The following is a 16,201-nucleotide window of genomic DNA, read 5'->3' as shown; positions in this document are numbered from 1 at the left end:
CTGAGTTTGGTTTTCCAATACCCATGTAAACAGCTGGACATGGAAACACGTGATTGTAACCCTAGTCCCACAGGAAACATAGACTAGAGAATTGCTGGGGCTCACAAATTAATTAATTAATTAATTAATTTAAAAAGCCAGGTGTGGTGGCACACACCTTTAATCCCAGCACTCAGGAGGCAGAGGTAGGAGGATCACCATGAGTTTGAGTCTACTCTAAAACTACAGAGAGAATTCCAGGTCAGCCTGGGCTAGAGTGAGAACCTACCTCAAAAAAACAAAAAAGTAAGCCAAGATTTGGTTTCTTATCAATTATGCATACAATTCAGGTTATATGTAACTAGTAAAATTTTTCTAACTTATTCCTTCCAGTGTTTTTTGTTTTTGTATTTTTTTTATGAGAGGAAGAAGAAGAGATAATTGGCATGCCAGGGCCCCCAGGCACTGCAATAGAACTTCACAGGCGTGCGCCATCATGTGTACATGTGCACCCGTGCGTGCTTGCATCACCTTGTAGGTCTGGCATACATGGGACCTGGAGAATCAAACATGGGTCCTTAGGATTTGCAGGCAAGTGCCTTAACTGCTAAGCCATGTCTTCTGCCCGCTTCCAGGTTTTTTTTTTTTTAAATATTTTTATTGAGAATCACTCCCATTCACGATTGCATCAAAAAAAAAAATAAAGTACCTTGGAATAAACCTAACCAAGGAAGTAAAGAATCTCTACAATGAGAACTTTAAAACACTCAAGCTAGAAATTGCAGAAGACACTAGAAAGTGGATAAACATCCCCTTTTCCTGGATTGGAAGAATCAATATTATGAAAATGGCACTCTTACCAAAAGGAATCTACACATTTAATGCAATCCCTATCAAAATTCCACAGGCCTTCTTCATGGAAATAGAAAAAAACAATCCAAAAATTCATTTGGAATCACAAAAAACCTCGAATATCTAAAATAATACTGAGCAACAAAAATAAGGCTGGTGGTATCTTCATACCTGATTTTAACCTATATTACAGAGCCATAGTAACAAAAACAGTGTGGTACTGGCACAAAAACAGACATGTAGATCAGTGGAACAGAATAGAGGACCCAGATGTAAGCCCAAGTAGCTATAGCCACCTGATATTCGATAAAAATGCCAAAAATACTCATTGGAGAAAAGACAGCCTCTTCAGCAAATGGTGTTGGGAAAACTGGATATATATCTGCAGAAGGATGAAAATAGATTCTTCTCTCTCACCATGCACAAGAATTAAGTCCAAATGGATTAAAGACCTTAACATCAGACCTGAAACTCTAAAACTGCTAGAGGAAAAAGTAGGGGAAACCCTTCAACATATCGGTCTTGGCAAAGACTTTCTGACTATAACCCCAACTGCTCAGGCAATAAAACCACAGATTAATCACTGAGACCTCACGAAATTACAAAGGTTTTGCACAGCAAAGGACACAGTGAAAAAAGCAAAGAGGCAACCTACAGAATGGGAAAAAATCTTCGCCAGCTATATATCTGATAGAGGATTAATATCTAGGATATACAAAGAACTCAAAAAGTTAAATAATAAGGAATCAAACAAGCCAATCAAAAAATGGGCTATGGAACTAAATAGAGCATGACCAAAGGAAGAAATACGAATGGCATATAAGCATCTAAAAAAAATGTTCTACGTCACTAGTCATCAGGGAAATGCAGATTAAAACTACATTGAGATTCCATCTCAATGTCAGATTGGCCACCATCATGAAAACAAATGATCATAAATGTTGGCGGGGATGTGGAAAAGGAGGAACCCTTCTACACTGCTGGTGGGAATGAAATCTGGTCCAGCCATCGTGGAAATCAGTGTGGAGCTTCCTAAAACAGCTAAAGATTGATCTACCATATGACCCAGCTATAGCGCTCCTAGGCATATATCCAAAGGACTCATCTCATTTCCTTAGAAGTACGTGCTCAACCATGTTTATTGCTGCTCAATTTATAATAGCTGGGAAATGGAACCAGCCTAGATGTCCCTCAACTGATGAGCGGATAATGAAGATGTGGCACATTTATACAGTGGAGTTCTACTCAGAGGTAAAGAAAAATGAAGTTATGAAATTTGCAGAAAAACGGATGGACCTGGAAAGAATTATACTAAGTGAGGTAACCCAGGCCCAGAAAGCCAAGCGCCACATGTTCTCTCTCATATGTGGATCCTAGCTACAGATGATTGCGCTTCTCCGTGAGAAGGAAAATACTTAGTAGCAGAGGCCAGTAAGTTAAAAAGGAGACATAAAGGGAAGAGAAAGGAAGGGAGGAGGGTACTTAATAAGTTGATATTGTATATATGTAAGTACAATGATTGAGATGGGGAGGTAATATGATGGAGAATGGAATCTCAAAGGGGAAAGTGTGGGGGGAGGGAGGAAATTACCATGGGATTTTTTTTATAATCATGGAAAATGCTAATAAAAATTTTAAAAAAATAAATAAAATAAAAAATATTTTTATTGATCTATTTTACAGAGAAAGGGGGAGAGAGAGAATGGGCACACCAGGGCTTCCAGTCACTGCAGACAAACTCCAGACACATGCACCCCCCTTGTGCATCTGGCCAACGTGGGCCCTAGGGTATCAAACCTGGTCCTTTGGCTTTGTAGGTAAACACCTTAACTACTAAGCCATCCCTCCAGCCCACTTCCAGGTTTTTATTTGTTAGTTTTTTTTTTGTTGTTTGTTTTTTAAAGTAGGGTCTTGCTCTAGCCCAGGCTGACCTGGAATTCACTATGTAGTCTCAGGGTTGCCTCAAATTCACTGTGAGCCTCCTACCTCTGCCTCCTGAATGCTGGGATTAAAGGCATGTGTTACCATTCCTGGCCTTTTTTTTTTGGTTTCTTCCAGGTTTTTATAATCACAAGAATCATATATTTTCCCCTAATTTTCTTATCTTATTAAATTCACATGATAAGTTTAGACATTTATGCCCTAATATAGAAATAATTTAACAAAGAATCTTTCCAAAGAAAATCACCACATACTTCAAAATTTAATCAGACTTCAGCCACACAAGGACTTTAACACTACAAATGGGCTTATCTAAATAGGTAACAGAACAGAACACTTCCATTTAGGAGAAAAGGGTAAACAATGAGAGAAATTAAGTCATAATCACAGCTTCCTTCAGGAATACAAAGTACTTTGAAAGTGTCCCTCATGTTTTTGAAAAGGAGTTAAATCCTGGTCTTTCTTTACCCATGCAGACAAATAACCAAAACAAATTACTCTGCCAATACTTCTAGAAGAGATAAAGTACACTTTATTGCTGAATGTATCTATACAACAGTTTCAGCTAAAGAGAAGATGACAGTTACAGGATGCAATGCTAAGCCAAAAATATCATTCAGTGACAGGATTCTAGTATCTCTCAGGTATGAATAAATAACAGATAATACACTTTGTTCAAATGTATAAGAAAAATTTTATGTATCTTTTAATCATGTCTGCTCATATCCAAACATAAATAGCTGTATAAAATGAATTATTAATCAAAACCAAGTACATGTATTAATAAAGAATAAAAAAGCTGGGCATACAGGGGTGATGTCCATCCTCTGCACATGCCATCGTATTTCCCTGCCATCATGGAGTTTCCCCCTTGAACCTATAAGTCAAAATAAACTTCTCTCCCCCCACCCCAACACACGCACAAAAGCTAGGCACAGAGAACACCTTTAATTCCAGAACTTGAGGGTGTAAGGTATGAGTCTGAGACCAGACTAGGGCTACAGAGTGAGTTCCAGGTTAGCCTGGGGCTAGACTGTCTCAAAAAAATCAAAACAAACACAAATTCTCTATAACATCAGGCAAAGTTAATTAACTAAAAAGAAGAAAATATTCATGCATTGTATGTCAATTATTTATATTTATAAATCCATGTATCCAATACATATGTATACAAGTGATCCTTAATAAATAGTAATAGACTTATAGAATATATCTAATACTGAGCTGGATGGTTAAAGATACAAAGATTTGCTACATGGTTATTTACCATCTTGGAAAAACTTGAGAGATACATGAAAATCTAAATGAAGGCTAGAGAGATGACTTAGCACTTAAGGTGCTTGCCTACAAAGCTTAAGGACCCAGGTTCAATTCTCCAGTACCATATAAGCCAGATGCACAAGGTGACACATGTGTCTGGAGTTCATTTGCAGTGGCTTAGAGGCCCTGGCATGCCCATTCTCTCTTCCTCTCTCTTAAATAAGTAAATAGATAAATAAATAAATAAAAGTGTTTAAAAAATAATAAATAAATAAATAAAAGTTAAAAAAGAAAAAAAATCTAAATGACAAAATAAGAGATTTGGTCACTAATTTTTATTGTTGTTGTTGTTTTGAGGTAGGCTCTCACTCTAGCGCAGGCTGACCTGGAACTCATTATGTAGTCTCAAGTTAGCGTTGAACTCATGACAATCCTCCTACCTTTGTCTCCTGATTGCTGGGATTAAAGGCGTGTGCCACCACAACTAGCTTGGTCACCTAAAACATTAAATGTTAAAAAAAATTTTGCCAAGCATGGTGGTATATGCCATTAATCACAGCACTCAGGAGGGTGAGGTAGGAGGATCACTGGGAATTCAAGGCCAGCCAGGGCTACAGAATAAGTTCCAGTTCAGCCTGGGCTAGAATGTGACCCTACCTCAAAACATACAAACAAACAAACCCAAAAACAAATAAAAAAGAAGATAAGAAAACTAAAAACCTGAGAAGATATTCTGAAAAAGAGTACTTTAGCTTATATATCTCAGTGCTCACATAAAGCCAGATGCACAAAGTGATACATTTGTCTGGAGTTCATTTTGTGGTGGTGATACACTTGTCTGGAGTTCATTTTGTGGTGGCAGGAAGCCCTGGTGCACCCATTCTCTATCTATCTGCCTCTCTCTGTGTGTCTCTCTCAAATAAGTAAATAAATAAAATATTTTAAAAAAAAATAGGAGGCTAGAGAGATGGCTTAGTGGTTAAGTGCTTGCCCGCAAAGCCAAAGGACTCAGGTTCAATTGCCCAGTACCCATGTAAAGTCAGATACATAAGGTGTTACATGTGTATGGAGTTCATTTGAAGTGGCTGGAGGCCCTGGCGCACCTATTCTTTACCTGCCTCTTTCTCTCTCTCATTCTTTTATTTTAAATTAAATATCTTTTAATTTATTTGCAAGGAGAGAGACAGAGATAGGGAGTATGTGCCAGGACTTCTAGTTGTTGCAAATAAACTCCAGGTGCATACACCACTTCGTGTATCAGGCTTTACGTGGGTACTGGGGAATTGAACCTGGGGTCATTAGGCTTTATAGGTAAGTGCCTTAACTGCTGAGTCATCTCTCCAATGCTTTCACTGTCTTTTCAATAAATAAAATAAAGTAACTAAAAAATATAATAGGGGGCTGGAGAGATGACTTAGTGGTTAAGCACTTGCCGGTGAAGCCTAAGGACCCCGGTTCAAGGCTCTATTCCCCAGGACCCACATTAGCCAGATGCACAAGGGGTTGCATGCGTCTGGAGTTCATTTGCAGTGACTGGAAGCCCTGGCGCACCTATTCTCTGTCCCTCTCTATCTGCCTCTTTCTCTCTCTGTCTGTCACTCTCAAATAAATAAATAAATATAAAATAAGAACAAAAAATTAAACAAAATATATATAATAGGGGGCTGGAGGGATGGCTCGGCAGTTAAGGCATTTGCCTGCGAAGGCGAGGGACCCAGGTTCAATTCCCCAGGACCCACGTTAGCCAGATACACAAGGGGGTACACGCATCTGGAGTTCATTTGCAGTGGGGAGGCCCTGGCACACCCATTCTCTTTTTCTCTCTCTCTCCCTCTTTCTCTGTCAAATAAATAAATAACTAAAAATAAAATATTTTTAAAAATATATAATAGGGATAGAGAGAGATGGCTCAGGGGTTAAAGGCACTTGCGTGCAAAGTCTGACAGCCTGGGTTCAATTCCCCAGTACCCACATAAAGCCAAGTCACAAGGTGGTGCATGCGTCTGGAGTTCATTTGCAGTAGGAGGAGGCCCTGAAATACCTATACTTTCTCCTTCCCCCCTTCAAATAAATAGAAATGTTTATATATATGTATTTATTAGAGAGAGAGAGTAGGCACAAAGCATCTTGTCCTGCACATGAACTCTAGATGCATGAGCCTCAAGCAGCTAGCTTTATGGGTACTGGGGAATTGAACCGGACCCAGAAGAACATCCAAACCAGCCACAGTTTATGGGAGGAAGGGGTTTATTTCAAGCATACAGATGCGGGGAAATTCCATCAATAGTGGAAAATGCTGCTTCCATCCATCCAAAAATAGAGAAACAATCAAATAGCCATCCAGCAAATGCCAAAAGCAGCAAACATAAACTTGACAGCAAGCAGTAGGGGCCCCTACAGAGCTCAGGCTTCTCTGCACACGTTTGGACTGAAAATCAGATCTGCCCCCAAACACACCTTATGGCTGGACCCCAGGATATGCCTCAGCGACACCTCCTCCAGCCAGGCTGCTGGAGACCCAAGTTATGAGCTTTAATAAAACACCTGAAGCCAGGCATGGTGGCGTACACCTTTAATCCCAGCACTTAGAAGGCAGAGGTAGGAAGATCACTGTGAGTTCAAGGCCACCCTGAGATTGCATAATGAATTCCAGGTCAGCCTGGCCTAAAGTGAGACCCTACATCAAAAAACAAAAACAAAAACAAAAAAACCCAACACCTGAATCTATAGGGGACATACTTACAAACTACCACAGACACCAACTACATATAAAAATCATGGCATAAAGACAGAAGGTGTCAGTCTAGACCATGGCTCTAGACCTTCCCAAGATGGCCTTTTACAGATCATAGGAGAAAAGCACATTTTCTTTTGAATGATGGGGGAGGGAGAGTTATAGATAGAACAGGGGAAGTCCCTGCTGTGGTAGTAATCCCAATACTCAGAGGCAGCAACAGCACTGAGATTTCAAGGTCATATCCTCATCTACATGGTGAGTTTGCAGCCAGCCTGGTCTCTATGAAACCATCTCAAGAAACAAAAAAGCTACAACTTTCAGAAATAAAAGAAAAACAAACCAGAATGAAAAGAATAGAGTATATCCAAGAAAAAGAGATGCACAGAAGTAATTGCCAAGATAGTCTGCTCTTGGACTGCCAAAATGAGTACTGAAGAAAAACAAAACAAACAAAAAATAAAAACGAGAGGGTGGCACACGCCTTCAATTGCAGCATTTGGGAGGCAGAGGTAGAAGGATCATTGCCAGGAGTTCGAGGCCACCATCCACCTACATAATAAATTCCAGGTCAGCATGGGTTACAGCAAGACCCTGCATTGAAAAAACAAACAAATAAATAAATAAATAAAATAAAAACGAGATCACTTAGACAATCTAAGCAAAGAGGAGAACAAGGCCTTCATCAGCCAGAAAAGATAAAGAGACTAAGGAGCTGCCTTCAGCAGAGAGGCCACTCCAATCAAAAGTCACAGAAAAGATTCTAAACTGTATTCTACTTTTTTTTTTTTTTGAGGTAGGGTCTTGCATAGCCCAGGCTGACCCGGAATTCACTCTGTAGTCTCAGGGTGGCCTCAAACTCACGGCGATCCTCCTACCTCTGCCTCCCGAGTGCTGGGGTTACAGGCATGCACCACCACACCAGTACTTATGTATTTTAGAGAGAGAGAGAGAGACAATAAATGTGCATGCCAGGGTCTCTTGCCACTGGAAACAAATCCCAGACACACGAGCCACTTTATGCATTTTGCTTCACATGAGTACTAGGGATTTGAACCAGGTACTGCAGGATTTGCAAGTGCTTTAACTACTAAGCCATCTCCCCAGCTCCAAGAAAAGTCGTTTGTTTTTTTTTTTTTTTTAAATGCAAAAAACAGGAGAACACATTTCTTCTTAGGTCCTCCAAAGAAACTGTGGTAAAATAATTTCAGACCAAGGAGATGTTGCAAAATGGACTGAAGTAAGGCTACTTAGCTTTTGAAATGATCATCACAGAAGAGAATAACTACAGCCTGAGAAAACAGATCACAAGCTAGCAAAAGAAACAAGAAATAAATGCAAACATTATCCAAACTTAGTAAAGAAAAGAATGTCAGTATTATTTTTATTTTTATTTATTTATTTGAGAGAGAAATAGATAGAGAGGAAGAGAGAATGGGTGTGCCAAGACCTCCAGCCACTGCAAACAAATTTCAGATGCATGCCAACCTTATATAGTTGTCTTACATGGGTCCTGATGAATTGAATCTGGGTCCTTTGGCTTTGTAGACAAGTACCTTAACCACTAAGCCATCTTTCCAGCCCAAGAATATCAGTATTTTTTTGTTGTTGTTGTTCATTTTTATTTATTTATTTGAGAGTGACAAAGACAGAAAGAGGCAGAGAGAGAGAGAGAATGGGTGCGCCAGGACTTCTAGCCACTGCAAACAAACTCCAGACACGTGTGCTCCCTTGTGCATCTGGCTAACGTGGGTCCTGGAGAATGGAGCCTCGAACTGGGGTCCTTAGGCTTCACAGGCAAGCACTTAACCACTAAGCCATCTCTCCAGCCCTTTTTTGGTTTTTTGAGGTAGGGTCTCACTCTAGCCCAGTCTAACCTGGAATTCACTCTGTAGTCTCAGGGTGGCCTCGAACTCATGGTGATCCTCTTACCTCTGCCTTCCGAGTGCTGGGATTAAAGGCGTGCGCCACCACACCCAGCAGAATATCAGTATTTTTATAGGGATAGAGTATAGATACATATTTTTAGAAAACAAAGGGAGGGCTGAGGATATGGCTCACCAGACAGAGTACTTCCACAGCATACATGAAGACCTGGGTTTCATTCCCAGCACTAGAGTGTGCAACCAGAATGGTGCATGCCTGTAATTCTAGAACTTGGGAGGTAGAAGTGGGAGGATCAAAAGTTCAAGGTCTTCTTTGAAGGACAACCAGCCTACATGAAATCCTGTCTCAAATAGACCAAACTTAGTTTAAGTAAGAGATCCTGCCTCAGTAAAAATAAAGTGAAGAAGAGTGAGAGGAAGATACTTGACATCAACCTCATGCCCACATGTACAAGTGCACCTGCTTGTCTGTGCACCCACATATATAAACACACATACACATATACTCTACACACATACCACAAACAAATGATCAATTGTGACCCCTACCTCATACCACAGACATAAATTATTCCTAGTGGACTGTAAATCTAGCTGATGTAAAAAGTGAAACAATAGGGCTGGAGAGATGGCTTAGCGGTTAAGCGCTTGCCTGTGAAGCCTAAGGACCCTGGTTCGAGGCTCGGTTCCCCAGGTCCCACGTTAGCCAGATGCACAAGGGGGCGCACGCATCTGGAGTTCGTTTGCAGAGGCTGGAAGCCCTGGCACGCCCATTCTCTCTCTTCCCTCTATCTGTCTTTCTCTCTCAAATAAATAAATAAAATAAAATAAAAATAAAAATAAAAAAAGTGAAACAATAGACATATAGAAGGAAACGGAACATTTGCTTCATGACCCTGCAGTACACATGGACTTCTGTAACAAAATTCAAAAAATGACAACCATAAACTATAACTACAGATAAAGTTAATTTAAGATGACATTAAAATAGATAATTTGCATCCAGGTGTGGTGGTGCAGCCTTTAATCCCAGCACTGGAGTAGGAGGATCACCGTGAGTTCGAGGCCACTCTGAGACTACATAGTAAATTCCAGGACAGCATGGGCTACAGCAAGATACTAACTTGAACCCTTCTCCCCCACAAAAAAGACAATACACTTACCAGAATCCAGCACTCACCAATACCACTCACCAGATTTATACTATTAACATCTTGGCTTATCCACCCAGAGTTTCTCTAAACATATTCTCTGGTTTGGGAAACGTAGGCCATGGGCTACACATAGCATGACTTTTCATCCCAAAATTCTTTGTCAAGCATTTCTCAATAACAAGAACATTCTATTCAACCATAACACCATTACCTCATCTAAGATAATCATTAATGTAATAATATCATTTAAATAGAGTTCAGATGAAAATCTCCAAGTCATTATGAAGAAGTCCAATAAATATTTTCTTTTAAATGATTCAGGATCTAATCAAGGTTTATTACTTTCAGTTGTTCTACTCTTTAGGTCTCTCTCAATTTATAATATTTTCATTGCTTCCCTTGATTTTTAAGCACACTGAAGCCTATAAACAGTGCAGGTCAAATGTCCTGTCTGCATGGCTTTTCCTATTTCCTCATAATTAGATGTACAATATTTCCAATAAGAACTCCACACAGGTAATATGTCTCTCCTCTGAACCATGCAGGAGCTAACTCACTACTAGTGATGCTAACTTTGAACATTTTGTAAGTATTCCCTTTGTGATAAATAAACCATTTGTAGCGTGATCCTTTAAGACTCCCAAGCACACTACCCTGAAAATTCTGAAGCCAGGAACTAAATGAACACTTTTTTTTCTTTGTTTTTCTGAGGTAGGGTCTCACTGTAGCCCAGGCTGACCTGGAGTTCACTATGTAGTCTCAGGGCGGCCTCGAAACTCACAGCAATCTGCCTACTTTGGCCTCCCGAGTGCTGGGATTAAAGGTGTGTGACATCACATCCAGCATCACTTTCTGAAAATATTTATTTATTTACTTACTTATTGCTTTTTTGAGGTAAGGTCTCACTCTAGCTCAGGCTGACCTGGAAATCACTCTGTAGTCTCAGGGTGGCCTGGAACTCATGGTAATCCTCCTACCTCTGCCTCTCAAGTGCTGGGATTAAAGGTGTGCACCACCACGCCCAGCTAAAAAAAATTGTTTATTTGCAAGCAGAGAGATACACAAATTGAGAGAGAGAGAGAGAAAGAGAGAGAGAGAGAGAGAACAGGTCTATCAGGGCCTCTGATTACTGCATCAAACTCCAGATACATGTACCAATTTGTACATCTGGTTGTATTTTGACACTGGGGAATCAAACCAGGGTCATTATGCTTTGCAGACAAACACCTAAGCTGTCTAGTCCTGAACACAAGTTTTTGTTAAATTTTTTTTTAATTTATTTGTTTGAGAGTGACAGACAGAGAAAGGAAGAAGCAGATAGAGAGAGAAAGAATGGGGGCGCACCAAGGCTTCCAGACACTGCAAATGAACTCCAGACACGTGCGGCCTCTTGTGCATCTGACTAATGTAGGTCCTGGGGAGGTGAGCCTCAAACCGGGGTCCTCAGGCTTCACAGGCAAGCGCTTAACCGCTAAGCCATCTCACTAGCCCCTGAACACAATTTTTAAAGTACTTACATGCAGGTGTGATGGCACACACCTTTAATCCCAGCTCTCAAAGGCTGAGGTAGGAGGATCATGCATGTGTTCATTTGCATTCTATCTTCCTCTTTCTCTCTCTCTCTAATAAATAAATAAAAATTTAAAAATATATTTTATTTATTTAAGAGAGAAAGAGACTGAGAATGAGGTAGGGGGGAGGCATGGGAGAACCATGACCTCCTGCCATTGCAAACCAACTCAAGAAACATGTGCCACTTTGTACAGCTGGTTTTATGTGGGTAGTGGGAAATTGAACCTGGGTGTGATGACCATTCTGGTCAGAGTTGAAAGACCTGAATGCAGTTAGAACTATGGACTATGAGGTTTGACTTATAAGGGTGAGAAAGAGCTTTGCCTGGACTGGGCTAGAAGCAGTTTGTGTGAGAAACTTGCTGTTATGCCTGTGTCCTGTGCAGGGTTGCACTGCGTAGAAATGGACTGCTGTGAGCAGGGGGATATGGCACATAAATGAAATCTTTGGTCCAAAACTGCTGCCTATCCAGCTGCCATTGTTTGAGTGATTACAGCCACTGAGATTGGGCTACCTGACCTACATTGGGACAACAGAAAGAATGCAGAGTCTTTTGAAGGGGCCTGAAAGACAAAGGAGTGTTCTGTTTTTCAGTCTGCTTTATTCCCCCCTGGATTAACAAACTGGCACCCCACCTGGTATTGTGGAGTATGAGAAATGCAGGAAAGAGAGGGTCATTGAATTTGTAGCACAGTCTTGTGTTTTGGAAACAGCCATGGGCAGCATGAAGCAGGTTTGCTGGATGCCTACATGGAAACCCAATAGAGCTGTGAGGATGAACAATAGGTTGGAGACACAGTGGAAATGTTGGGATCACAAGATGAATGCCAATGATTGCTGCCAGCCCTGGATGAAGTTTTCCAAGACTGTGAGTAGCCTAGCTGGAGGGCTGGAATTGGAACTCCAGAGACTTGTTGCTGGCTAGAATTATTGAACTTATAGATTTGTCACTGACTGCAGTTGTTGGACTTGGAGCTACGAAGTTGGATGTCTGCCTTGTTTAAATCTTGTATTGGTTGAATATTTCTTTGCTATACCCAATGATATCTTTTGCAGTGTGAATGTCCATTTTGTGCCATTATTTTTTTTTTAAGGCAAGGTCTCAGTCTGGCCCAGGCTGATGATTTGGAATTCACTATGTAGTTTCAGGGTAGCCTCAAACTCATGGCAACCCTCCTACCTCTGCCTCCCAAGTGCTGGGAATAAAGGCGTGCACAACCACGTCTGGCTCCATTATGGGTTTTTGGTAGTACGGTTCAAATAAAAGGCCTTGGATTATGGGGATGTTTGAACATCATTAGGATTGATTAAAAAAAAAAAAACTGGGCTGGAGAGATGGCTTAGTGGTTAAGCGCTTGCCTGTGAAGCCTAAGGACCCCGGTTCGAAGCTCGGTTCCCCAGGTCCCACGTTAGCCAGATGCACAAGGGGGCGCACGTGTCTGGAGTTCGTTTGCAGTGGCTGGAAGCTCTGGCGCGCCCATTCTCTCTCTCTCCCTCTACGTGTCTTTCTCTCTGTGTCTGTAGCTCTCAAATAAATAAATAAATAATGAAAGAAAAAAAAAAAACTACGGGGACGCTTAAAGCCGGACTGAATGCATTGTATTTTACATCATGGATGGTTATCAGTTTATGGTGGCCATGGGTGAAACGTGGTGGTTTGATTCAGTGTCTCCAATAAACTTAGGTGCTCTGAATGCTAGGTTCCCAGTTGATGGAGATTTGGGAATTAATGTCTCCTGGAGGTAGTGTATTGTTGGAAGCAGGCTTATGGATATTATAGTCATGTTCCCCTTGCCAGTGTTTGGCACACTCTCCTGCTGTTTTTGTCCACCTGATGTTGGTAAGGAAGTGATGTCCACCCTCTGCTCGTGTCATCATTTTTTCCTGCTATCATGGAGCTTCCCTTTGAGTCTGTAAGCCAAAATAAACTTTTTGTTCCATAAGCTGCTCTTGGTTGAGTGTTTTCTCCCAGCAATGCAACCAGGCTGCAACACCTGGTGATGTACAACTTTATTCCCAATAATGATGAGCCCGAGGTAGGAGATCACTGTGAGTTTGAGGGCACCCAGAGACTACATAGTGAATTCCAGGTCAGCCTGAGCTAGAGCAAGACCCTATCACAAAAAAATTAAAGAACAATAACAAAAAGAGAGAGAGAGAGAGACAGAGAAATAGAGAAAAGAAAGAAAGAAAGAAATTAAGAGAGGAAGAAATTAGAATTTGTTGGAGTTCAAGAGATGGTTCAGTAGTAAAAAGACTTTGCTTGCAAAGTCTGCCAACCCAAGTTCAATTCTCCAGCACCCATGTAACTCCAGAGATCATGGGCCAGCTAAACTGACATTCATTTGCAGTGGCAAGAGACCTGGTCTCAAAGGAGGTAAAAGAAGAACACAGACACCTGGAGGACGTCCTCTGACCACTACATGCACACGGTGGTACACACAAATCATACACATATATGCAAGTAAATAAACATTTTTTGAAAAATAAATTAGAATTTGTTCACTGTATTTCCACTGGGAGTATATGACAATTATAGTAAACAGGTGAAGTAATTTAATTACAATCAATTATACGGAAAAAAAAATCCAATACATGAAAAGAAGGGTTCAGAGTAGAGCTTTCCTTTTGTTTAATACATTTGTCAGTAATTTAACATCATTAGCATTCCTGTAAAATTAATTTACCTGCCATGTCTTCTGAGGGCAAAAATGATGCCATCTTTCTGGAAAGGAAGCAGCTTTGCTCCCAGCCTGTCAGGCAAAAACTCCAGCTGTTTGTGAGATTCACTTGTTAAACAAGAACTCTGAAGTGGAAGAGGCTTTTTTATGTTACCACCTCTAGGCATGATGATCCTAAACATGAAACAAAACACAAAACATGAGGGTCAGGAAAGAAAGATTACTAAGCATATTATAGAATCATACCTAAACAATGATATTATGGTATGTACAACCAGCATTGATATGCTATGTAGTCAAGTCATGCTTCTTGAATAAACTACTAAAACTGATACGTGGCATTCAAAAGCACTTACATACTTGGCTCTAAAAACAGTATGCCTTATATCATTTTGAATCAGAATGTAGCCATAGCTGTATGTTATGTATGTTATGATTTTGAAATATCAAAATTAAATTTTTACAAATTATTTTTTGAAGCTTTGATTGCTATGGCACTGGGGATCAAACTCAGGGCCTTGCAAACACTATAAAATACTCCACTACGGAGCTCTTGTTCCAGCTCAGATCATTTAAAATAAAATAAGGAATGTGGCTCGGTGTGGTGGCTCATGCCTTTAATCCCAGCACTCTGGAGGCAGAGGTGGAAGGATCACTGTGAGTTCAAGGGCACCCTGATACTACCTAATGAAAAACCAATAAATAAATGAATAAATAAATAAATTTAAGTATGGTTTTGTTTTTCTTTTGGTTGTTCGAGGTAGGGTCTCACCCAAGCCCAGGCTGACCTGGAATTAACTATGGAGTCTCAGGGTGGCCTCGAACTCACGGCAATCCTTCTACCTCTGCCTCCTGAGTGCTCGAATTAAAGTAAATAAATATCTTTAAAGAAAAAAGTTTTTTGTTTTTTTGAAGTAGGATCTCACAGTAGCCCAGGCTGACCTAGAATTCACCATGTAGTATCAAGCTGATCTCAAACTCACACTGATTCTCCTACTACAGCCTCCTGAGAGCTATAATTAAAGTGTGTGCCATCATGCCCAGCTTAAAAACATTTATTTGGGGGGGCTAGAGAGATGGCTTAGCAGTTAAAGTGCTTGCCTGCAAAGCCAAAGGACCTAGGTTCAATTCCCCAGTACCCACATAACCAGATGCACAAGGGGGAACATGCATCTGGAGTTCATTTGCAGTGGCTAGAAGCCCTGGGACACCCATTCTCTATCTTATATATCTCTCTCTCTGCTTGCAAATTAAGAAGTAAATGAAGTTAAAAAGTTAATTAAGGGCTGAAGAGATGGCTTAGCAGTTAAGCGCTTGCCTGTGAAGCCTAAGGACCCTGGTTCGAGGCTCAATTCCTAGGACCCACGTTAGCCAGATGCACAAGGGGGGGCACACATCTGGAGTTCATTTGCAGTGGCTGGAAGCCCTGGCATGCCCATTCTCTCTCTCTATCTCTCTGCCTCTTTCTCTCTTTGTCTGTCGCTCTCAAATTAATAAAAATAAACAAAAAAATTTTTAATTAATTATTATTTTTTAAATATTAGGTTTTTCAAGGTAGGGTCTCACTCTAGCTCAGGCTGACCTGGAACTCACTACGTAGTCTCAGGCTGGTCTCGAACTTACAGCAATCCTCCTACCTCTACCTTCCGAAAGCTGGGATTAAAGGCATGCACCACCACGCTCTAAAGAATATTTTTTTAAATGTTACTTGGCCAGGTATGTGGCACACAGTAGTGAGTTTCAGGTCAGCCTGAGCTACAGTGAGACCCTACCTTGAAAAAAAAAATCTTTAGGCCAAGCAGTTATCAAAAATCTCCCAACTAAAAACAGTCCAGTCCCAGATGGATTCACTAGTGAATTTTGCCACTGCTTCTTAAACTTTTCAATGAAATAGAAAAGGAAGAAATCCTACCAAACTCCTACGAAGCCAGCATCACCCTGATACCAAAACCAGACAAAGACAGAAGAAAATTACAGACCAATCTCCCTCATTGAATATAGATGTAAAATTTCTCAACAAAATATTGGCAAACGGAATATAAGAATGTATCAGAAAGATCATTCACCCTGACCAAAAGGGCTTTATCCCAGAGATGCAGGGATGGTTTAACATATGCAAATTGATAAATGTAATATATAAAT

At 40.5% G+C, this 16,201-nt stretch overlaps 1 protein-coding gene across 4 annotated transcripts in view; it reads right to left on the bottom strand.

The window, feature by feature from the left end:
• The window catches only part of Zranb3 (zinc finger RANBP2-type containing 3), a 221,985-nt gene that overhangs the window by 184,900 nt on the left and 20,884 nt on the right, over positions 1-16,201 (bottom strand). For 2 of the 4 annotated variants that reach the window (XM_045148632.1, XM_045148631.1), the window contains exon 2: positions 14,066-14,233. In XM_045148632.1, coding sequence (XP_045004567.1) covers positions 14,066-14,226 — 161 coding nt within the window. In that variant the 5' untranslated portion in view covers positions 14,227-14,233. Of the gene's footprint in view, positions 1-14,065; positions 14,234-16,201 lie in introns of those variants that run through there. The other 2 variants (XM_045148633.1, XM_045148634.1) reach the window with 2 other exon arrangements.

This window comes from Jaculus jaculus, chromosome 5, assembly GCF_020740685.1.
Source record: "Jaculus jaculus isolate mJacJac1 chromosome 5, mJacJac1.mat.Y.cur, whole genome shotgun sequence".
Taxonomy (NCBI): domain Eukaryota; kingdom Metazoa; phylum Chordata; class Mammalia; order Rodentia; family Dipodidae; genus Jaculus; species Jaculus jaculus.
The sequence above is the reverse complement of the archived record's forward strand: the minus strand, read 5'-3'. Positions and strand labels throughout refer to the sequence as shown.